Genomic DNA, 26,100 nt, shown 5'->3' on the forward strand with positions numbered 1-26,100 from the left:
CTTCATGAGGAAGGTGGATAGATTACCAACAGTGATGAGGATGAGGAAGCAGTTAAAAAAAACATTAACCTCTAAACCTAAAAAGAAGGCAAGAAGAAATATTATTACTCCCAATTTAGCAGCAGAATGAAAGAAGGACAACAACTGTCTTTATTTCCACAGATCACAGACAGTCTTGGTCACAATGCACAGGAGCTAAAGATAAATTGTTCCTTGATCAGTAAAGCTAAACACCACTTCCAAGAAGAAGCTGTCAGAAACTTAAATGAAAAGTTCCAGCCAACATTTGTAGTTCACTAGGATAGAAATCTCTTTCATGATACCACAAAAAAGGAATAAGCAGATCATGTGCCAGTCTACAGCAGGAGTATAGCAATTCCTGAATGTTTCAAAGCTGATTTCTAGCTTCTACTGCAACAAATTTGCCATAAAAATAGGAATTAATCACGTAAAGACAGTTTGTTTTGGCATAATAGCAAGCCAAAATGGTCATAGAAATAGAGCATGTGTAAATTTTCCATTTGATTCCAGTAATCTTGGGAATACATGGACTAGTCCAGTTAGGAAATTGCAGCTGACCATGATGTAGTATTAGAAGTCATAGAGGAAGTTAAGGATAGTGTCATTGAGTTTTCTACAAGATAACTGCCAGTCAGCCAGATTCTATAAATTACATCTTACATGGAGTGATGCCACCAAGAAAGTTTATTGCTAGTTCAAGAAGCTCTTGATAATCATCTGTAGGCTGGCTGACTGTTTTTATTAACATCCAGATCTTAAGGGCATATCATTTCTTGGCCATAATACAGTTTAATATCACTCACTATGAGGAATGAAACCTCAATGACACTTGCATCTTTGTTGTTTTAGTTTATCTTAAGAAATGGTTCATTTGTCCTGATGCCACTTCTGCTTCTCAGAAAGATCTCAAGTTCTTACAATGTCTTATTAAGTACAAAAGGGCAAATTTGGCTCTTTCAAAATCTATCTGTAAAAAAAAATACTTGACATCTATTGTATCTCACCAGGGAGCTCATTGATTTAACGTTTTTTAATTGACCTGTATCCATGCCAAAACAAGGAAAGTAAATGAAAAAAAAAGTAGTGATGAACCTGCAAAATGTATCCAGCTGAATATCAGAAAATGTAAGAAATTAATAAAACTCCTATAACCTTTTCAAAGCACTTGGTTTATAGGGTGTTTATTCATTTCTATTAAGACTTCTTGAATTTTTCTAACATCATGAAGGAAATGTAAGGATATGTCGATTGAATATTTCATATAAAGAATACAAAAGACTTCTTTAGGAGCCTTAAAATTCCATCTGGATTTGTGGATTTTGACTCTGAGTCATGGAAGCTTAGAAAGGACTACAGGGAGGCAATTCAGACAGTTCAACGCTTGAATGCTGTAAATGACAATGCTGAAAGGGGTGTGGTACTTATTAGAAAGATTAAAGAACAGAAACAGTTCCTTCAAGTCGTGCAGGATCACAGAAGACTTCTAACAGCAAAAAGGAAACAATGACAGTTAATTATGCTATTGTACATGTAATAAAATGATAATATGCTTTCAATAAACTATTTATAATGCATAATGTTTTTACAGTACATAGGGTTCCAAGCCACTGTAGTCTATAACTTCAACCTCACTAAGAAACCACTAAATATAGTTCAAAATGGATGAAGTTTAATGTTTAATATTTTGTGTACGTTGGAATAAAATTAATTCGTGAGAACTTTACAATTTTTAACTTGAAACTTTACCAACTTCACAAGGTTATATTAAGTTGAAAGTTATCTATCAAAACATCTGAGACAGTAACATTCAAGCATCACAATCATATACTAAGTTGAAATTTATATATCAACACGTCTTACCTGATAATGCTCAAGAGATCTCATTAAGTATATTTTGTAACAAGATCCCACATGGTTATATTAAGTTGAAACTTACATATAAAACATTTCTTAGATGATAACACTGAGACCAGGTCACAGTTACTGTTGTATAAAGATTTCACAAGGTTGCATTAAGTTGAACTTTTCTATTAACATTTCTTAGGTGAAAATTATTTCATATTTATTATTGTAACAAGAACATACATGACAGAATGAATCTCAAATTTACCTATTAACATTTCATACATGATAACACCCAGAGACCACCAATCACAGGAACTGTTGTAACCTGCTCTAGTAAATACTTCAGGTGCAATATAGTCTGGTGTACCTACAGTGGAATAAGCCTAGAATACAGAAATGCAAAATTTTAGATTTTAGAATGTATTCTTTAAAACAGGGGTAAAATAATCAGTCTGTTAATACAATGTATTAATGCATTACATAGAAATTGAAGCATCACATTTACACAAAAATACTTAATATTTTGTAACATTCATTTGAACAAATTCCCCAAATAATTAGCTTTACATAAAAAAGGCTTATTTCTATAGAACACAACATAGTAAACTAACATTATATGAAAATGTACTTATAATATAAAATTAATTTAAATTTGTATCAGTGAAATAGGAATCAAATCTCAAATTACTGTTGATAGAATTTATATCTTAGTTCACTTCAAACTTTATTTAAAATAAAACAATAGTTAGTAAAATTATGCTATTGAGAGAGTCATGTGAAAATCTTCATGAATGAATCTTTTAACATAATGATATGTTGTTATCTGCAAAAAAAATTTAATTCTGAGACTTCCTAAAGAGAATAAAATGGAAGTGCAAACATACCAAATGTCTCCGATTTCTTTTCCAGCTTTCTGCTTTTCTTCTAGAATCCATCGGATTCGATACTAATAAAATGAAACAATAATAATACAGATGATACCTAAGATTAAACACTGTGAGTTTCAAAACTTTTTATCTCTATTAACACCTTGGTGAAACTATTGTACTCAAAACGTATGTGATTCACTATTTTGAATGGATAGTTTTTACTGAATTTAAAGATAATGTTGAAATATAGCCATTCTACTAAATGAAATATATTTAGAATTCAGAACTTAGTGAAGTGTTATTAGATTATTTTTGTTTAACGTTAAACATAAAGCTACACAAGGGGTTACACCTGTGCTGTATCAGTGTACCACTTGCACTGAAAACCAATTTTCATGACACAAGTTTTTAATACTTACTGCTGAGCCACAGATGAGCTTTATTATTAAAATAATTTATAGTATACATCATTTTTAAAAAAAGTCGCTGCTCATCAAGAAATTGAACCCTGGATTTAAACAGTTGGTCAGAGTGACAAAACTATTCACATTGATAGGAAACTGTGAGTTACTACTACCTTGCATCTTTCATATAATGAAATTCACAAGACATCCATGCAGGGGTAGGAAAAAGGATCATACCACTTCACCTCAAGTTCAATCAACAGAGGGAAAATTTCCCACCACCGACTGGTGAAGAGGGCACATTTGATCAGAAAGAAATACATAGATATTATGTTCAAACAAAACAGACCAGATAATCTCAAATGCAGTAACATCCTCAGCAAAAAGACATTGGGGATTAGTGCAAAAGGATAAAATGGAGCAATCAACAAGTATACCAACTATACCAACAACACCAGAGCAGTGCACTAGAAGTAAATTGAGTGAGATGCCAGGTCCACCCCAAGTATGTGTAAGGTCTTATGGCTGTCGGTTCAGCTCTAAATCCAAAATGGGGGTGGGGCCAGAGAAGGATGAGGAATCCCAATCAAAGGGGTGAATTGCATCTCTGCCAACACACTGCATGTGTAAGTACATCTATGTGAGGTTAGGATGAGGGATACAAATCATTATGATAGCTCACTCCAAAGCTACAACATACCATCTCTAGAGATGGAACATCTTTTTGAAGGGTTTCTGTGAACTACACCAACATAACACCATCATCATACTTTCAACTTAATGAAGTTGTCATTGTTTATATTGTATATCTTTCATTCAGGAAGATACCTACAAGGTCCACCATCCTAAAGACTTCGAACTGAAAAGTGGTAGGGACCCTCTTATGCCACTGAAAGAAATGGGGGAAAAAAATGCAGTAGAAAATATGGATGAACATTCACACCAGAGACAGTGCAATTGGTGATTATTAAACTGAGAAGCAGTCCAAATGCAATTTTTTTCAATCTAAGAAATAGAAAGAATGAGAAGCACGAGAGTTCATAGGTCAGTATGGTTTGAATGAGCATATTTATGAAGCAAAGACAACAGAAGAAATAACCTACAAGTGATATTGTAGAACACTCTATTTCTAGTATATATGATAATAAAGTAGTGTGCATTTAGTGGCCATGTAAATTATAAAAGTGAAGTAAACATGGCCTTACAGTGCAGATTGGAGCACAATTTTAAGCGATTTAAGTGATTGAAGTATACCTGGATAGACATCCCTACTCCCAAAAAAATATTCAGGTCTAAACATGGGAAAGGCACCTGAAAATATATATAATACAAGAAACAAAATTTACCCACTTATGGTCACACCAAAGTCTGAAGGATGGCAACAGTGTGGAAGAACACCCAGTAACCCACAATTGAGAAGACCAAAGAACATGATCAAATAACCAAGTCGGGAAAAATCATAATAATAAGAACATAAGAGAGCTGGAGAGAACCCACAACCCAAAAACCAATGGTAGAAAGTATTCCACTTATGATGATAAACCTCCATGAAAGTAAGATAAATGGAATGTGTCAACAATAAAGCTACTTGCTGTGATAAACTGAATCTTATCATCAAGGGTAGGAATGGCAGGATGAACAACTGGGACAGAAGCTCCTGTAAAAAGGATGGAGTTCTGGGAAGAAGTAACAATGAAGCAGATTGGATTTGGAACAGCTACATAAACTATGGCTGGAAGAGCCAGTAAGGGATACTCAGAAGGATTTGACATAGTGTAGAGTGGATACGAAGCTAAACCTAAAGAAATTTGTCTATCCAATCCTGACTGAACACATTTACAGCTAGAGCAACTGGATGTGACATCAAATACTAAAACTGAGGTAACTTGGTACTGAGGATAGAACTATATGCATCTAGGTGTGGAGTACCTACCATTGTGCATACCCACTGGAAAATCAGAAGATACAGAAACCACTCAGAACCAGATGAATATATAAATACTGTACATGTGGGCTAAAATTAAAGACTCAATGTACAATAACAGGTGCCTTTCTGCTTATTGAAATATGCCACCACTGTAAAATTGTCTGTATGGATCATAACCAGACAACTGTGGGCAAAAAGAATAAAAGATTCAAAGCTCTGTTGACAGCAAGTACTTTCAGGATATTGATATGGTTACAGATCATAGACCTATGGTGACTTACTACTTGACCCATGTCCCCTAGCCATAGGGTGAAGCATCCATGGAAATATGTAAAACAGGACAAGTATGAGAATGCTCTGCCAAAGTGTGAGCCTTGTCCAACCAGCAAAGCACCTTTTCTACAAGGGAAGGAGGAAGGGCAATAGGAATATCTAAGGGACCCCATGTAAGATCCCATTGGTTACGAAGAGTCCATTGAAGGAATAACGCATGATCATGACCAATGGGGATAACCGCACTGTAGAAAACCACATTCCCAAAACAGATAGAACCTTGCAAGTATTAAGAGTATTGATGACTGCTAACTCTATTGAATGGAGCCAAAAAGGAGAAAGTTAGGCCTGACTGAGATGAGTGTTGAACAAAACATCTAAATGGATAAGGTATTGGGTAGGAACAAGATTGGACTTCTCAAACTTGATCAACCAACTGGCCCAAACCACCTTGTAAAGAAGCAGATGAGTGTGTCAGGTGGACTTCAGTTTGGAATGAACCAACAGAAACCAGTAGTCCACTTGAGGGTTGCATTTCAACCATTATATACGCATAAATATGACAAAAACCTTGACCACCTAACAAAAGAAATAAGGTGCTGTAGCAAGCCCAAAATTGATGAAGCACCACGTGATGAATAAACAAAATATAGAATCTCGACTGCTGCAACATGGAAACAAATATTCAAGACAATGATCTTGGTCATTCATAAACTTGAAAAATAAACCAACCTGAGAGTAAGAAATGACTCCATAATCAAATGAGGAAGCATCAAAAAGCATCTGAGGTAGGACAGATTGCTCACAGGTGACCAGTCTCTTGTTCTCTTGGAGACAAAAACAGCCAGAAATAAAACCTCAGAAAAGAGTGAACCACTTGTTTAATAGCATTCTGAAAGAGAAGATTCTGTACTGCCTTGGACAGACACTGAGAAGTGGTAGGATCTCAAGGCACAAGAAAAATTTGAGTATCTGAGACAATGGAGGACAGAAGAGTAAATTGATGACAAGTCTCTTGGATAAAATCATCAAAAGTAATAGATTTCTGGTGATGTATTGCCATAGATAAATAAACTGGGATAAATGAGCCCCTACTGGACCAGAACCACAAAAACAGTCACACTTGGCATCAAATAAAATGACAAATGGAAGGAAAAGATAAGGACTGAGAAGGATTAGGATAGCAAGCAGAAAAAAAGAATAGTCAAGGCTCTTTTCAAGAAAAACAATCAGCCAACAAGAAAAGTTAATAGTTGTCTCATAAATTCTTCATACCTCCAGAAAACTCTCAGGATCTTGGAAGATTGCCTCAGAGAGGAGGTACACTGCTGGCCAAAATCTTAAGGCCAATGAACAAAAAGAAAAAATATGCATTTTGCATTGTTAAACTCAACCACTTATTTGAGTAGAGCTTCGAAAGATGAAAATAAGAAAAGGGAAAATAAAAATAAACTTTTTTATTATTTAATAGGGAAAATGTGAACACTATGAAATTAGCCTAAATATTTTTATTTCTTGCTTATGAAGTTCATATGTCATGCTATGTTGTTGCCTGCAGAGCATATTTATGGCATATGCAATGTTTATTGATGTCACGACAATGCAAATTGCAACGTTTGCTGTCCCTCATGTGACGTCATTTTAGTCTACTAACTCGCTGACAGACACTACACTACTTTATACTCTCATTGAAGTATCTATAACTTCAAAAAACTTTGTCAACCTTTTAGCCTTTGCCATGCTTTTACCCAATGTCACAGGAGATGTCAGTGGGAGATATTGATAACACTAATACTTGAACACAAATGACTAAATTTCATTACGTGTTTAGCGATTAATGCTTTGTTTCAGTATAGTCTTAAACTTTTGACCAACTAGTATTTAGGCTAATTTCATAACGTTCACATTTTCCCTATTAAATGCTAAAAAGGTTTTTTTATTATTTTCCCGTTTTTTATTTTCATCTTTCGAAGCTCTACTCAAATAAGTGGTTGGGTCTAAAAACGCAAAATGCATATGTTTTCTTCATGTTCATTGGCTTTAAGATTTTGGCCAGCAGTGTATGTGGTAAACAAGTACTGTTAAATAGCTGTGAAGGTAAGACAAGGGCAAAAAATTGGGCTTAGGACTATCAGAATCACCAAAGGATAAATATTAAAAGCAGGGTTTGCTTTAAAAAATTATAATTAAAACTAAAATTCTGCTAAAGCAGATCATGAGTTCTAAGACATAGCTTAGCTTTCTTTTTTATACCAAATGTATGTGTATAAGTGTATATTTTTTTTGTAATTACTAAATTTCTGTAATCTTCCTTCTACACAAAAATCTCAACTTTTTCTACTTCAAGTGGTTCTACCTACTCAAACACTGAAAATGTAATTTTAGTCAATCAGCACCATTAAAAAAAAAACCAAAAAAAAAACCAGTATGTTAGTAAGGTTAACATGTGATTAACCAGTGAATAGATAAAAATAAATATCCCAGATACTTACTGAAATTTATAGATGTTGTTTCAGAGAGATTTCTATAAAACTCAGTTCTGTGAGATTTCTTTAAACCTGTGCATAGCCCAAAGTCTGACAACTTGATGTGACCCTGAAACAACCAAAATACAAATCTATCAATAATCTATACTTTTGTAAGTCTCCTTATTACTATATAAAATACCTTTTAATAATTACTTATTAGTCGTAAACATTAGACCACATTAACATCTATATAATAAAATTTAGTGTATGTATGTATCACATAAATCTTCCTAAAGTGGTGGTCATGCCTACTTCTAAATAGTAACAAACAAATCATCTTGGCCCTGAGGTTTGTACAAAGTTAACATTTTCACTCTACCCTTTGAGGAACCTGAGGATTTCCCTCAAACCCCTTCTCCTATATTAGTAGGCTCACAAACAAATCATCCTAGTCTGAAAGTTTGCACATAGGTAAACCATTTTACCCAACACCTTAGGGAACCTAGATATTTCACCAAAATACTTTAATGAAGATTCCCCAAAAGCAGACCCAAAATTTGGCAATCATTTTCATGAGAGCATATAAATAAGTAGGCCTATTAATTATCACTCATAACTTGGTTAAAGAAATTAAATTTACATCATAGTACCAATTGTTATTAAACTGAAAATGTACAATATATATATATACACACACAGATTTATGTTCAACAAGAAATGTAATGAACACTAAAAATTTATTTTTGAAAAGTTTAATTATACTTTCAAAGTAAAAAACAACTAAATAAACATCTAAGTGCTATAATCAATCATGTTGTAAAATTAATTCTAAAACAGGTACTTGAGTATACTTTGTTGTTGTTTTGCCATTTTCATTCAAATACATAAATCATACCTTAGCATCTAGTAATAAGTTGTCTGGCTTAATGTCTCTATGAATAAACCCTAATTTATGGATGTAATCGATTGCTATTGCAGTTTCTGCTACATAAAATTGAGTACATTCTTCTGATAATGTGTCTCTTTTCATCAGTAAGGTCATCATGTCCCCTGAAAGTAAAACAGATACTTCAAAAGTGACACTAATATTTTGATTATTTTATCAAACACAACATTGAGGGTAACTTATCTGAATGATAAACAAATAAAAACCTTGCAACTGTTCACAAATAATCAATAAAACAAAGTTAAATATTCTTAATAAGTTGTATTTTATAAAAACGCATATCTATAATTATGCCAAATCATACTGCAAAAGAATTCCTTTATACAGACAGTTGTCCTATAATAATCGGTACATCACAACAGCATTTGCTATAATCTTTTCAGTAATGAAAATAGCCTTACCAATTTCATATACACACTACTAATTTTCTAAACAAGTTTTAGATAAGAAACAAATCTGAAGAGAAATTAAATGACTTGATACTCACACTAAAATTTATTTTTTAATTTACTAATAGCAATAGACATTTAAATGCAAAGTAACTGTAATAAAAAGTACCTCCAGGCAAAAACTCCATTATGAGATAGAGATTATACATATCTTGAAAGCTGTAATACATCTTCACAACCCATTGATAGTCTGCTTGTACCAAAATGTCACGTTCAGCTCGTATATGAGCTACCTAACAAACAAAATACAATTAACATAATTTTATTCTGTAGGATAAAAAATTTCATTGGAAATAAAAATTATAGCTTTAGCAAACTAAATTTTCCAGAAAAATTATTAGTTTAATTATGAAGTGGATAAATAATAATGTTTAAATGCAGACACAATATTCAGATTTAATTTCTATAAGCTTTAATTTTTTTTTTACAGAATTTTTGAAGGTAGTGTCTTGTTTTGTTTTCACATTAAACTTGACAAATCTTTCAAGCAGATATACTTTTAACAAAATTTTTACATACTCGAATGATGACTTCCTCACACATAAATTTGCTGTTAAATATGATATAACAATGTGTTTTAAGAAATAGTACTTGAAATAGATTATATGTGCATGTAACACAAAGAGCACAAGTTTCTATGACTTAAAAAATATTATCCAAAGAAAAGACTGTTAAAAAATGTATCAAATTTTAATAAGAAATCACTTCATGACCAATCAAGTTTTTCAGTTTCAGTGGTTATTAGTTTAACTCGGGGAATGAAAGGTAAAAACCAAATGGAGCTTCATATGAACACTGACTTGTATGGAACTTTATTTGGTGTACACAGGGAAGTTTGGCTGACATAATAACGTACATATTAATCTTAACTAAAAAGTACTCAGTAGATCCCAGAATAATTTTTTAAAAATAATATGATGTTAAGGTATTTTATATTATATTTATCAAACAAAAATAATACAAAGGCATGACTGTTAGAACCAGTTGAAAAACCAAACAGGATCTTTGGAATAAAGAGATTTAAGAAATCATGACCATTTTCTGATACACCAAAAAATGAGAAGTTACCAATAATCACAAAAAAGGAAAAGATCAAAGTTAATGTAGCTAAAAATAATCTTAACACATTAACTGATTTTTTTTTAAAATAGGGGGGTTTGTTATTTAAATGGCGTTTAATGACAAGCTGTATTTCAAACTTACCTGTTCTTTCTCCAACATATCTTGTTTCCGCAAAATCTTCATTGCATAAACATGACCTGTATCTTTCTTTTGTACAAGACGTACCTCTCCAAAAGCACCACGACCAATCACCTTCAGAGGCTCAAAATCTTCAACTCCAAGTCTAGATCTCTTCAGACGAAGAAATTCTGACTCCTTTATAGCATGTTGTATTCTCTTTTCATTTTTCTGAAACAAAAACAATGTAGAAATAAATAGATTATATAATTCAATGACACCACACTAATCATTCTATGAATGTGGTTCTGCAAATTTTTATAAATTACCATTAAGAAAAATATAAAATTTGTCAGTATTTGTAAAAAACAACAAGAAGTTATTTCTTGTTTAAAATTGTTGTATCTAGTTTAAAATATAAAAAATAACCAGTTTTAGTAATTACTTAATATATTACAAATAGTAATTGTAAAACTTGGTTGTAGATTTTCTTGACACACTTTCATAAAACATTCATTAAACCATGCAAAAAAAAAGTAAAGATAGTTTTAGATTTTACTTAAGTGTACTGTATACTGAAAGTAACAAGCAAAAGGAAGAAAAAAAATTTAACACTTTCTAGATTTCTTCAGAATAAAAGATATATAGATATAATTGCCAAGAATACTGAAATACAAAGAATATCTTATTTAACTGACCTCTTTTTCTGTAAGTCCATTTTCATTCATTGATTCTTCCAGTCTTTCTTGCCTAAAAAATAAATTACTATTCCTTGAACTTTATCAACAACTAAAACATAGCTGTAAATAACCTTAGCACAAATGTTGAAATGCTGCGAAGATGACCTCATAAAGATCTAGTCTGATTACCTGCTTTCCATGAGTATGAAACATCAACTTTCTACCAAATAATCATACCGTTATTTTTTTTATACGTGTTATACAATATTACAAATACTTCCAACATATTCAAAACCTTGTAAACATCTGAAAAGCTTTCAAAACAATGCTTTTGAAAAGCATCTAAAGGTTTTTTTTTCTAATTAAATAAAAAATGGTTAATCCAAATGCTTTGAAAAGGGAAACCAAGTTAAACAATTATATGATTACCATTCAGGAAACTTTAATAGAATAAAAATTTAAAAAAGTCATTTGGAAAGTCAAGCTTTTGACTGTGGTTTGACTAAAATAAAAAACTTTACAACAACTATGTATAAGTTCAGCATGTTCAACTTTTTAATGAAGTTTGGTATTCTCAAAATTCTTTTGCACACACTTAAGTGCCATAACATGATTGTTCAAAGCCCATACTCATTTATAAACAAAAAAATATTAGTAATATATGTTCTTAGTATAGTAAAAATTTTGTTAATAAATATGTTGTTTTGTTAATTATAAGAAACAACCATTTTAATTTTTTCAACAAACTTAGTATCCAACATTAGTTAAAATTAGTTCTAAATCACAAAAAAAAAGTATTTTAATGGTTTTGTCATTTCTGTTTTCATATTTTAAATTACAATTTCTACTCTCTATGCAGAAAGGTAGATTTCTTCAACAAGTTGAAAGTTTTATGTAGACTATTTATTATCTAATAACTTATACTATAAAGAGGATTACTCTGATTTCAAATTAAAACAACTGAAAGTAATCAAGGACCATTTATATACAAAAATAATTTCATATTAAACATACCTGATAGAGAGAGAATCTAAATGTTTTCAGCATCAAGACATGTTATATTATTATATAAGGTAATAAAAATAATTCTGAAAACAGTGTAGAAAGTAGGACCTAAAAGACAAACACTAAAGAAATGCCATGGTTTAATCATGTGGAAATGAACTGTATTGAATTACAGTACCATATGGTAGTTTACACTGTGATTGGTTTTCATCTGACCAATAAAAAACTTCTAGTAGAAAGTCTATAAAATTATGGGCAATCAGATTATGCCTATTAAAACTTGTATCAGTAGTATAAGTATAAACCTAGTCCTGACTGCCTAGACAAAAATATCACATGATAAGTGTGTGGAAATCAAAATTTTAGCTTGTCAAGGATATCTCATTATAAAAATTGTGGAAAAAAAAACTGTTTCACTAAGAGCTATATGCAAGAGTGAAGGGAGTATGCAAAATGGTAACATTAAGAAGTAATCAAGACAGGAATCAAAACTCTTCAAAACAGCACCTCAAGATCTGTTTATTATGAGATGATGGTTGAATAAAAATCTTGCCAGTGACTTTGCTGTAAAAAGAAATGTGAAAGTTACCTCGTAAGCAGTAAGATACACATTAGCATGAAGAGCATGCAGCAGCTCAAAAAACTGTTTTTGAGGCCAAAAAGAGCATAAGACTACAAAATAGTGAATAAGCAAAGTTGGAAATGTTTGCTCTTATAAGATGAACCAAGTTTTAATGTTTGCCAACAATCAACAACATTTACTTTTATGACAGAGAGAATAGTGGCATCACAGTCAGTATAGAACATTTACAGTAAAACATGGGAAGGGATCAGAACAGCACAGATTTGGGGCTGGATCTCCACCAAATGTTTCAATTATTTTAATAAAATTGATGATGCCTTTATTGCTGACATGTGGAGGCAGACTGTGATTCATCATGCCATTCCCTCAGAAACACAATCTAACATGAGAGGAATTCATCTTTCATCAACATAAGTATCTTAAGCATACAGCAAATGTGGTGAAAGAGTATCTTTATAGACTTTATAGAAAGAGACTGGTGGACTGCACAGATTTGCTGTAAAAAGATAAAGAAACAACTTGTTTGAATTATGGGGAATAATACAGAACATTCACAATAATATTACACAACTGTACTTTGATAAAGTGTATAGAAGTATGAAAACAAATGCTCTATTCATAGTAAAGGGCTAACACACAAAATACTAGTGGATTGTATTGCTTATTCACTTTTTTCTGTATTATCTGTGATAACGTTTTGACAAATTCACCACCTAGTTTCTATTATTCATTGTATATAGTTCCTGTATTTTAATCTATTATGTGTTTCATTAGTTATTTCCATTAATAAACACACTATTTTATAAATAGTTTCTAATATGTGGTATATACATCTTATATTAGATCATCCCATAAGTAATGTCTGAAAATTTAATACAGAAAGTGCATCATCATTTCTGTCTTTGTACAAGGCTTTAATTACTAAAATATGTAGTAGGACACGTACAACAATATTCAGACAAATAAAAGAAACTAACCCAACTCCACTTTTTCAGACCATTAATCAAATAAACACTTATGAAGATAAATTTGTCTGAGGAGCACATTAGGCATATAATGCTTTATGAGTTTAAAAATGGCAACAGTGCAGCAGAAACTACTCAAAACATTCAAGGTGTTTATGGTGCAGAATCTCTGAATGAAAGAAAATGTCAAAGTGGTTTCAGAAGTTCAGATCAGGGGACTACAGCTTAAGAGATGCATCACGTTCAGGTCGTCCTGTTGGGTTTAATGATGATTTGCTGCTGGTTGCACTTGATGAAGATTGTGCTGTAACAGTTGAAGAACTAGCATGAAAGCTTAATTCAACCCATTCAACAATTAACCATCATCCATAACAGCTTGGAAAGGTGTCAAAACTTGGAAAAGGGTCCCCCATGATTTGACAGAAGCCAACCTTAGATCGAGAGTGGACATTTTCACTTTTCTCCACTCTTGTGAAAATAACCCACCTTTTATTGACAGGTTTCTGACTGAAGATGAAAGTTTGATATTTATAAAAACGTTAAGTGCCACAGAGAATGGTTCAGTGCAGGTAAACTGGCTAAATCACAGCCCAGAATAAATCTCCACCCTAGCAAAGTCTTGTTAAGCATTTAGTTGGATATTGTCGGTGTGATCCACTCTTGAGTTGCTGCCACTCAATGTAATGATTACATCAGACTTCTATTGTCAACAGTTAGAGCTAAATGTTACATTGAAAGAAAAAAGGCCTGCTTTGATCAATCATAAAGTTTTGTTACACCAGGATAATGCATGACCCCATATAATAAGGATCACATCTGCAAAAATTAAAGAACTAGACTGGGAAAAACTTCCACATCCTCCTTATTCTCCTGACCTTACCCCATCTGATTATCATCTATTCCAGTGTTTCCAGAACTATCTTGATGGAAAAGAGCTTGGAACACATGAAGATGTCAACACTACCCTCTCTATATTCTTTTTTTCCAAATCCCAAGAATTTTATAGAAGTGACATTTAGAAGTTTGTAAATTGTTGGCAGGAAATAATTAATAATAATGGAATGTACATTACTGATTAAATAACACAAAAAGCATTTGAAATCCTTTCTCTTTTTCTGAACCTAAAATTGGACATTACTTAAGGGATAACCTGATAGTTTTACGTTCACATAACAGAATTATTTTATGACAGTAGCATACACTATTACATGCTGCCTAACGTTACATTCCTGTCATGATTATTATACTCTCAGTTTAAGTTTCCAATGCAGAAATTCACTCACTAAATATTCTTTAATATTTCTGCTATCTTTAAAGTGAAGATGTATATTGTTAAACCTATGGTACTTAGCATTGGTACAGATTAACAAATTAAATTTGGGAAAACGAATGGTTTGAGCTTTTGCTCCTTTCTCATCAGTATTAACTAGAAAAGTCTTAAGAACTTCATCTATTCTCTAGCTTAATGTTCAAGCTATGTAAAAAAGCACTTAATCAAGGCCTCTATTCATGGACTATGCATCTGTGTTAAAAGATAAAAACATACACAACTAATGAAAATAACTTCATTGGTAATTCTGTTTTCTACAAATATGAAAAATATAATTAACAGACATAAATCAAATTGAATACATTATGTTAAAATGCTTTTAAATATGCAAACCATCAAGTCATGTGACAGCCACATCTACCATAGAATTATATGGAATGGTGTGTATCAAAACTACATTTACATTGTTTGGCATAATGTACAAGAATGCAGTCTTGCAAGAATAAACCAAAACTCAGATTCACTATGTGAAATTAGAGATGAGTTCTGACACTTCAAAAATTAAAAATTTTTATTTGAACATAAGCTGTTTGGTCTACATCTAAAATTAAATGTTTTTCTTAACCAAATTCTCAATATCAGGAAATGGTCTAGCTGTTTGTGATCCACTTAATACTGTGTACACATGTAGGCTATTGTTGCTAAAACTGAAGTTGAAGGAGACAAAAAGTATTGTTTATATTGTACCCAGTTGTTGTTTTTTCTTGCTCCTTAATTTAAAGTAAGTTGAATGTTTTCTCTTCTTTAGTTAGAATGAATTCACAAAAGTAGAAGATAGGTTTTATGAGAGCTTTAATCTACTGGTGATGTTATATGTCTAACAAATTGTAGCAGGGCTCTTACACTATAAAATTTATCACTTTGGGGAAGAGTATGTAATATACTTTTTCATTACAACATGCACTAAAATCATAGGATTGTGTTCAGACCTGGGATTTCCCTTGTGCTAAACAGGGAAAACAAAGGAAATATGGAACAACTTGGGATATCCAAAAAAGACTCAGAACAAGTTCTACCTATAATGGTAAGCAAAAGTGCAATGTCACATAAAAGGTGAAAATCCATTAACACAAAGGTCAGTGACAAATACCACCTATGTGTTACAGAGAACAACATACAAGATAAGCAAGAAGGATCTCTAAATGAAAACCAGTCCAACAGGGATACAAGTCCATCAAGTTAAGGCTTTCAGCCAGACCTTCCATTTAACAATCCACATACTTCAAGCATGCTATTGTTTTGTTTTTTTCTTTTTGAATTTCGCGCAAAGCTACTCGAGGGTTATCTGCACTAGCCATCCCTAATTTAGCAGTGTAAGACTAGAGGGAAGGCAACTAGTCATCACCACCCACTGCCAACTCTTGGGCTACTCTTTTACCAGCAAATAGTGGGATTGACCGTAACATTATAATGCCCCCATGGCTGGGAGGCCGAGCATGTTTGGTGCAACCGGAATTTGCACCCGCAACCCACCCTCAGATTATGAGTCGAACGCCTTAACACACTTGGACATGCCAGGCCTACATGCTATTGTATACAAAGGCATACTACTCAATGCTAGATGCAGAGCCTATAGACTTATGTGTAATGGAACTGTTAAAACTGTTACCCTTCTCTACTAGATTTATTATGGAGTGCATCAGAGAGGAAGAATGTGTTTTGGACAAAAAACTTTATGACAGAGTCTTTTATAATGGAAATTATGCTGTAGGGCTGTTGTCAAGATGTGTAATCGTCAAATTAAACAACTTCCTTCATGGTGATCTGGATCTCTGCTGTTGTTTTCTAGCGCAAAGCTACATTATGGACTATCTGCACTCTGACTACTACAGGCGACTGAATACCAGACTTTGGCATTATAGGTCAGTAAACATACCACTAACTTGCCAGGATAATATGCCCTGTACTGAAGTGTTGAAACTTAAAAACATCGCTTCATCATAATGCACTCAAATCTGTGTAGTTGATGAATTTTTGTACAAATCTAATTTTTACCACATTACGTAAATGAATAACATTTTTTATTGCAAAGCATATCTCTTTAGCCATCTCTACTTACACGTGGTGTTTATATATCTATTTCTTCTATCATAACTCGAGTTTCTCCGTGATATTTATTTATTTGTAATATAAAAAAATACTCGTTAAACACAGTCAAGTTTTTATAATCATTGCCTGAGTCCAAGAAAAGGTCACCAAACCATCAGGAAGCTAATGGAGCAGAAGAACCCAATTGTGAATTATACCATTCAAGCTTTTTTTGAGAATATAGCGAGAGCTGATCCATTCCAAGTAACACTAGACTATAAACCTCAGCATGCTGATACTATCTACGGTAACGCTCCATGACAGTTAACACCGCTGAAATCAGCCCTTTTCAAGTCACTGGCTGAGAAAAGTACTTTAAACTGATTTCTTATATTAAAAATCTGAAAGATTAAGAAATATTACTAAAATCTTCAATCCTTATTGTAATTAATGATATACTAATAGCTGAGTTTTTATTGTTTTTTTTTACTACATTTATTGTTTCTCTTATCTAAAAGTTATCCATTTCATAAATTGATTTACACTGGACTTTATCACAGTTTCGTCTACATCATTTGGTTTACGTGGATACCGTGGTACCAGTTAAAATCTCAAATACTAGTTTGTTTTTGTATTTATACTAATCAGCTACCTTAAAAGCGCATAAAACACATGAATTAGTTTCTTCTACTTGTTCTTGTAAAAAGGTAGTTTTTTTTCGATAATAATATTCGAGTGTGTCACTCTTAGTTTAGTTTAATTGGATTGCATGTTTGCATGTCTAAAAACACTATATTCGAAACAAGTTAAAATACGCTTCTGGTTATTCTAGTTTAATTACAATTAATTCTACACACCGAACAACGTCAGAAACTCGCATGGCCCAGTAGACGAGCAAACCCAAGACCGAATAACCTTCGATTACAAGTAATCAAGGTAAAATTTATAACTTAAATTCTCACATAAACGTTCTTATCTCGTTTTGCACTATTTTAAACAACAACAACAAAAATCAAACCAAACATTTGCAAGAGTAATGTTGAGAACGAACCCTAATATTAACTTCACACAACTGGATAGAAAACTAATAAAAATATATATAATGTATACACCAGAGCAATTATTTTGACTTTGTAATATGAAAACTATCTGCTTATAAGAAATAACAAATCCCTAACTGTGACTACTGGATAGATTAAGTTTCGAGCTGTGTTAGTTCTCATTAGTCTAGTCTAACCTTTGCTAAGGGAACTATTGAAAGAGGTTTTGGTAGGGGAAACGGAATATTATTTAGTTTTTTTTACACAGAAATTTTACTATTCCTTCAAGATGAAAATGTTGAAGTTTTTTTTTCTATAATACAAGCTGTCATATCAAAAATATTTATTCCGTATTTTTATATCATCCCAGAAAATTCAACATTACACTACTCTTTCAGTTTTCGATTAGTCCTTAGGCATGCACTATAAACTTTTACATATCGTACACCGTAACAACTAACCGAAACGGAGGAGTCATCATTTATAATTGAAATGGATTGAAAGACATGAAACAATAAAGGGGATATCCGTAAGAAAACAAAAGAGGAAGTTCAGAAATAGTGCCAATTCACGAAATAACAAAACAAAAGAACGTATACACTAATAATGAAACTTGTTTCAATGATGAAGTGGAAAATTCAGAATAATACTTCACTGCCATATTAGTTACATTAATGTATTGAGTTTATGTATGTAGCATAAAAGTCATCAAAATACCAGGATACCCCGCCTTGTACCCATAAAGGGAGAGTCGGATGATTACGAAACGTTGTAAGGAGGGTCTTCATAGCACGTTTTTCCAGTTAGCACTAGAACAGAACTAAGTACAAAGAGAATCAATCATAAGGTTCTTATTTCTTTAGTAGTTCCAAGAACTTAAAACTATTGCATGCCGGCAGTAACATCTTGTACAATAAAAATGTACTGAAAAAAGCTGCTATTACATTTCTGTTTCTTGTTACATAGTCTGAAACAATCATTTCTAATGATCACTGCTTGCGCAAAGTTTGTAAAATGTAAAAAAGTAGCCACGAACCCTTTCTTTAAAATCTGCGAACGAAAATTTTTCTTACATACATATACAGTTCTACCTGATACATATCAATATCTCTGAAAATGAAGCACACACAAAGACACGCACACATTGGGAAACCAACAGTTTAGATATTCGTTGATTTCCTTTAACTAAACTCGGAGAATGCTAGCCCCTTCACATTTTCTTTTTAAAAATGTACACTTACCAGTTATACTGACAGGTACTGGTACTTGTCATTTTCTTATCAAAGGCAGAATGTGTCTCAACAACCTAGTCTTGATAAACCAGCTTACACTAATTAATATGTTCAATATTAAATATATTACCACACCAATTAATACGTTTCACTATAGCCACTCTCTTGCCAAGTTTTCCACACTACAAATAAAGGGTTGAAGAAAATACAAGAAAAGTTTAAACAAAAAGAATACCACGTTAACATATTGGATATTATCATGAGAAGGGAAACCCGAACGAAGGGAATTTCCGTAAACACCCAAACTTTACAATAAAACAAGAAACTTAACAGCATAAAACACAAATATTTATCTTTTTTTTCACTCTTTTCATATCCAGATTTTCAATCGTTACTCCAGTGTGCGTGTATTCCCAATATTCTACTTCAGTATCTTAAACAATTCAAGCTAAGAACAAAAAAGTTCACTAAACAAGTGAAGCTAAACTTGTCTTACCTGTTTCTCCTTTCCATTTGTTGTGACAAGAAGTTAGAATAATAATTCTCAAGGTGCAACTTCGCCTTGTTCACCTTATCCAACGTGTGACCACTAAATCTTATTTGTCCACTATCAGTGGCTGCCATCTCAGCGCGATAATTTTTCTGCAAGAAGAAATCATATCAACTTCTATAGACATTTTAGAAATACTACTACAGTTTTTTCAGAGAAGAAATGCATATATATATCTTCATTTTGCTCAGATATTACTTTCAATTCAATTTATGATAACAATTACATAACTTGATAAAGAAGTATTTCATAATGGTCAGCGTGTTTATGCCAAGTACAAACGGGTCACGATCCAGCTTGAAGTTACAAGTGAAGACAATCCTCAAAAGATCTTGTGAAAGGAGACCAAGGACGCGCTATGACATCGTTTGAGAAAACTAACTTTGTAGTCTTTAGAGGTAATACTGAAACCTGGCGTGACCTACTGAAACAGGACACTTTTTGTTTTCAAAAATTTACTACATATCGGTAAAATAATATAGTACACAGGTTTACACCCTTTACAGTTTGTTTATTTGCGACTATTATTAATAATTGTTAAAACAATTAAATGGTATTCAAAATATGCAAATAAACGACCATTGATTAAATCCAAAGAACTGTGACTAAAACGCAGCATATTAAGTATTACTTTATTAATGTTTTGAAACTATTTTTCTACTAGTAACTTAGTTAAACATGTCAAATTCTGTCTTGATCCTGACGTAAATGTTTTGTCTGAAGCTCCTCGACTTAACCTGACCGAACAGTATTGCTTATTCATGCTCTCGGTAACCTGCGTTAACTGCATTCTTGTGGTTGTTTTTGATAAAACGTATACTAGTTTTTATTTTTGTTGTTATTTTTCTTGCTTGATATTTAGTTCCAATGTATTTAAGCTTCATCTCAGCATTTATAATTAGAAATGTATGATAAATATATTTAATCAACTCTCTCTCTCTCTCTTGTTATTGGGGTATATAAATATGTATATCCAGGAGGGTCAGGTACACTAGACCTCTTTCTCCTTCCTTTTCATTGTTAAAGTGAACTTGTTAGTATATTTAAAGTAAATACATGAATGCCAGAGTGATGAGCATAACTCGGGTCCTTTTCAGGGCAATGTCCATGTATATTGTTCTTTCAGGTTTTCTAAGTCTAGAACACAGGTTGCCATTTTATTTTAGCACTAGTATATATATATACTCAAAATCAATCTGAACCTTCATTGTACTTTAATCAACTACAATGATTTTGAATTTCTCTCTAAGTAACCTACTCTTCTCTCAAAGGAAATTATTATTTTCTACTGTACGTTAAAACAACCACTTGAATACTGGCGACCAATAAATTATACTGAGTACGTGAATAAATGTGTTTTTAGGGCTAGCTTCCTCCAAAGAATTACATTGGGCAAAACGTTTTCCTTAGGAAAAAAGTGACAACTCGTCCCGCTCACTGATTTAAGTTAGAAAGCGTTAAAAACTTTAACGGAAGAAACTTGTTGACTGCATTCAAAACATTACTGGAAGGTACAAGTTAAAACGATGGGCCAGAAATTAATCACACTTTTTAGAATATGAGCGTTAGCTTTAGAAATGTATGATAAAACTGAGGATAATTAAATTAATTCTCCCATTAACCCAATATCATACAGATGTATACGGCCAACATTATATCTTGATTGGTGGATTTCGCGCAAAACTACACAAGGACTGTCTGCGATAGCTGTTTCTAATTTTGAAATGACAGACAAGAAGGAAGGTAATTAGTGAACAACATCCACCTGTAACTCGTGAACTTCTTTTATCAGACCAAACAGTATGACTTCACTGTAATTCTTATAAACGTACCCATAGTCCTAAATAATACTGTTTTTCTGTAGTAAAAGGACGCGAACCAGGGAACCTCGGTTTTACAGTCTACAAAATTTACCATGTTACAGGAAAATATTACCTAATGCATAAATCGTGGATATAGTATATATATATATATATATAGAGAGAGAGAGAGAGACTATATTCATTCTGTAACACAGTAGCTTGAAATCGATATTGTAACCGAATAGGATAATGTTTTAATTTTACTTTTCCTAGCATACTTTGAAATACCTTTATAATGGTACCTCATTCATAAGTGTAGATGGTTCAGTTATTAAAGAGTAATTGTAGATGGATAGTTGCCTTCAAACACCTCGTAGGACAACTTATTTAACACGTATCTAATCCACTGTTTGTCTTGTAACAATAATGAGATCATATTTACACAATGAACATCTATCCAGTAGTACGACGGATTATCACAAAAGAATTCTTACAAAGAAATTATAGTGTGTACATTTTTACAAGCCAGCGCACAATTACTGCCGTTGTACTTGTCATAAGACATTGGTATTTCTTCTGTTACATTATTTAGGCATTACGTTTTTAATCTAGTCTGTTATGGATTTACAAGAATTAGAAGAGTTTAATGATGGATCATCACAAAAGAACACTTGCAAAAATGTTGCAGAATATAGAAATAATGTGGATCGCCAAAATAATAATAATAATGACAGCATAGAATGCTGAACACTATGGATCATCACTGCAGAAGATCAACAAATAATTATAAAGGAACACCCGCCATGCAAGGATCAATGACACTATGTTTTGTTTAAAACGTAACACTGGCATTCTTGTTGTTCATATCGGCTCGCCCGATTGATAATTTCAGACCATCCAGCCCATTTTATTGCCAGTAAGAAAACCTAAACCAACAGGAGTTGGGGACATTAAGTTTAGTTTAAACCTTTTATGTTGAAAAGTTCTGCTTATACCATTGATAGTATTTTCAAAGCTTACACGTAAATGACGCCCTTGTCACGCTTCTCACCCTTCGTGAAACACTTTATACGACCACACAGGTGATTCAACTCTTCTTACTAGCCTTAACAGGGAATGTTTAGTTTCAGGATAGCATTAAAAGAACTTGTTCAACTCGATCTCCATTTTATTATTTGACATGATCCTCACATTACTCTCGTAACAAGCCGAGTGTGTTACCAAGCACGTGAACAATTTGCTTCTTTAGAGTTCAGCAAAATTAACATGAAAACAGTGTTTGTTTGTTTCTTTGTTTTCTGAATTTCGCACAAAACTACTCGAAGGCTATCTGTGCTAACCGTCCCTAATTTAGCAGTGTAAGACGGGAGGGAAGGCAACTACTCATGACCACCCACCGCCAACTCTTGGGCTACTCTTTTACCAACGAATAGTGCGATTGACCGTAACATTATAACGCCCCCACGGCTAAAAGGACGTGCGTGTTTGGTGCGACCGGGATTCAAACCCGCGACCCTCAGATTACGAGTCGAACGCCTTAATCCACCTGGACATGCCGGGCCGTGAAAACAGTGACACAGCCTCTATGACACAGAAAGAGATATGCACACACTCACTGCAGAATAATTGCTTACAATGAACACTAAACTTTGTGATCGCAACACAGAGATAATGTTATGACCCACCAAAAACTTTACTATTAAATATGGATAATGATAAGCGTCTCTTGTAACATTTTACAAATAAAGAAAACTGAAAAGACAATAAAATAAATACATTGACTTTCAGTATAATTGCAATCTTCTCTTTATCCATAAATTGGTTTAAAATGTAAATACATTTCCAGAGTTACAGTATTTATTCGTCCGTTATTAACTTCGATGAACAGAAATGTTTATTTCACATTGAAATCTCGGTATGACCTGTAAATGTTTTCTTATGCCATCACAATTACGTTCTCGCAATATTAATACAGCGAATGAATAATAAGAAACATCGAACAAGGAAAAAGACTTAATAAATGCAATATTTTATTTTTCAACGTCTTTTTTGGTGGTGTAAAACGAATTACGTGCAAACGGACAGTACTGAAAATAACATTTCGTCTGTTTTCGAATAAGTGGACGTTCTGTAAATACTAGATTCGCATTTTTAACTTTCATTACATGACTTTTGTATACACGTAAGGAAAACCTGAACACCCGATGAAAAACTCGTGTCCAAAGAATTTATGTGAAAATGTCAAGTTAAAGGTACAACTGGCACACAAAGAAACCACTATCTCGAAGCTTTTCTTTCACATGAATATTTTCCTCTTTTAGCCAACACTCACAAGGTATTAGACTATTTTTTTACAAACCAGTTTTTATAAGTTTAAGGTTACTTTTCCCTTGTACACTTACACACAAGATTCGCAGCCAGACTTAAAACAGTTTATAACTTCCTCCTTAGTGTTTTTAAATTCAAAAGTGTATTTTTACTTGTATGACTTACCATTTTCATTATTTGTTCGAATTGATAAGTTTTTCTGAAGAACCAGTGAAATCTAAAATGTAGATAATTTATGAATGATTTTTTGTCTGGTTGGTAGGAAGTTAAAAATATCTTTATTTTTTGTAATTTGCACAACGTTGACTAATATCAAATATATAAAACACAGTGTACGTTTATCTCTATATCAACAAAGCAAACGTGTGAGACATTCAACTGCTAAAAAATATTCAACCATTTAAGTGTTTGCAACGTAAACTTGCTGTCAGAAAAACCAGTAGTTCTCAAACTATATGATCCTACCCTAACCTGTTCCGTTCTCTCTCATGGCCTCGGCCATGGTGTTGCAAATCTGTGCCTGCATTTTGAACCACCAGTAAGCATGGGTGTCCGCTTGGAAAGGAGAGAAGGGCATAGGGTCACTTGCCCCCTCGAAAATTCTTTATTCAATCAGCATGTGTATGTGAATCGTCACTTGATTTTGACTTGTCACCCCCCCCTCGGAAGTATTCTGCGGACACTCATGCTACTTGGTCGTGAACAACACCTTGAGAACCACTGAAATGAAATTACTTGTTTTATTTTAACGTAGCTAATATAATCACATCCTGTACATTTTTCCGTGTATCAGAAACACTTCACACAACTTTACAAAGCTAAAATCCTATTCATAAACCTGAACACTATGTTCCTCCTCCTGCACATGGTCAACTTCTACACGTGACTCACGTTAAACGTGTCAACGAGTTACGCAAAGTCAAAACTATAGAAAAAATACTAGATACTTACAGAAAGGATATAACTGAACCAAGCGTGGTCTAAAACTCAACAGAAAGCTTATTTGGGTCATGGATAACAGCTGTATTACACCTCTATAATGTTTTTCACGACTTTACAGCAGTAACGGCTGTGTTCTGGATCTAAGGAGCTGTACAGTTAAAATAATATGTTTGATCTCGAAATAATTAAATGTATCCCCCAACATGAGGAATGACTTTGGTCATTCAAAAAAAACAAAAAACAACGTCATCTACAATTTACTACACAAGTTGTAACAATAAATAAAGAATAACATACGACTAGTTTAATTAGTAAATATAAAACTAATTTTGTAACTTAGGTAACACACAAGTCACACATTTATCCTTGCTATTCTCATGTGACAGACGCACTCAGAAACAAATATAGTGTGAATCCCGTAAATACAAGTCTTCAGAAATAGGATACGCACACTGCGAGTTTTACAATATAGTTTTCGGTGTGTAGTGAAAACATTATTTAAAAAATACACCCATCGTTGAGCAAGTAGTATACATCAGGCCTATTCTAAATGGATCCGATTCATCGAGCAATAATTAAAACTATGGGAATAATTAATGACAAAGAACATTTAATAAATAATTATATAGATTATGGAAATATCCGACAGGCGTTTCATTGAAACTAACATACATATTCGTAATTATAGAGAATCTTAACAACGACGTAATAAGCAAAACCATTTTGCAATATTATCCAATATTAAATTATAAAGGTCTAAGCCTTTGACGAAATACACTTTATGAGGTATTATCAAAAAACCATAGTTATCTAAAAATTAATATATCAAGTTTATTTGATTCCAAAGTTAGGTTTAACTTGTTCTAAGAGAAAAACTGAGATAGGTCAACCTTCAAGACGATTAATGCGGCAAATACATCGTATGAAGAACAATATATCAGCCTTGAAATTAAAATATTATACATTACCACTCATCATGAATTATTTTGAAAAAAAAGAGTAATTATGATACTGCCATAGTACATTTTTCTTATGTTTTGTCCTTGTTAACAATGACCCGATTCTTCGCATCATGTTCTTCAGCATAATGAAACTTACCCACTACATAAAAATGCAACTGTTTTTTTTTTTTCAGTCTCTCTATGTTTACCGCTTGATTAACAAACCTTTAATTCAACGATTCACACAATGTAGAGTTCCTTAGACCGCAGATACCTCAGTCAACATTATGCCT

General features: G+C 32.8%; 1 protein-coding gene across 4 annotated transcripts in view; it reads right to left on the bottom strand.

The window, feature by feature from the left end:
* The window catches only part of LOC143225799 (serine/threonine-protein kinase tricornered-like), a 65,465-nt gene that overhangs the window by 16,324 nt on the left and 23,041 nt on the right, over window positions 1-26,100 (bottom strand). For 3 of the 4 annotated variants that reach the window (XM_076455824.1, XM_076455826.1, XM_076455823.1), the window contains exons 2-9: window positions 19,741-19,886; window positions 11,080-11,131; window positions 10,406-10,612; window positions 9,312-9,435; window positions 8,703-8,857; window positions 7,832-7,934; window positions 2,751-2,812; window positions 2,132-2,249 (exon numbers count right to left, since the gene is read on the bottom strand). In XM_076455824.1, the coding sequence (XP_076311939.1) occupies window positions 2,132-2,249; window positions 2,751-2,812; window positions 7,832-7,934; window positions 8,703-8,857; window positions 9,312-9,435; window positions 10,406-10,612; window positions 11,080-11,131; window positions 19,741-19,886 (967 nt within the window). Of the gene's footprint in view, window positions 1-2,131; window positions 2,250-2,750; window positions 2,813-7,831; window positions 7,935-8,702; window positions 8,858-9,311; window positions 9,436-10,405; window positions 10,613-11,079; window positions 11,132-19,253; window positions 19,406-19,740; window positions 19,887-26,100 lie in introns of those variants that run through there. The other variant, XM_076455825.1, reaches the window with a different exon arrangement.

This window comes from Tachypleus tridentatus, chromosome 9 (assembly GCF_004210375.1).
Source record: "Tachypleus tridentatus isolate NWPU-2018 chromosome 9, ASM421037v1, whole genome shotgun sequence".
NCBI classification, from domain to species: domain Eukaryota; kingdom Metazoa; phylum Arthropoda; class Merostomata; order Xiphosura; family Limulidae; genus Tachypleus; species Tachypleus tridentatus.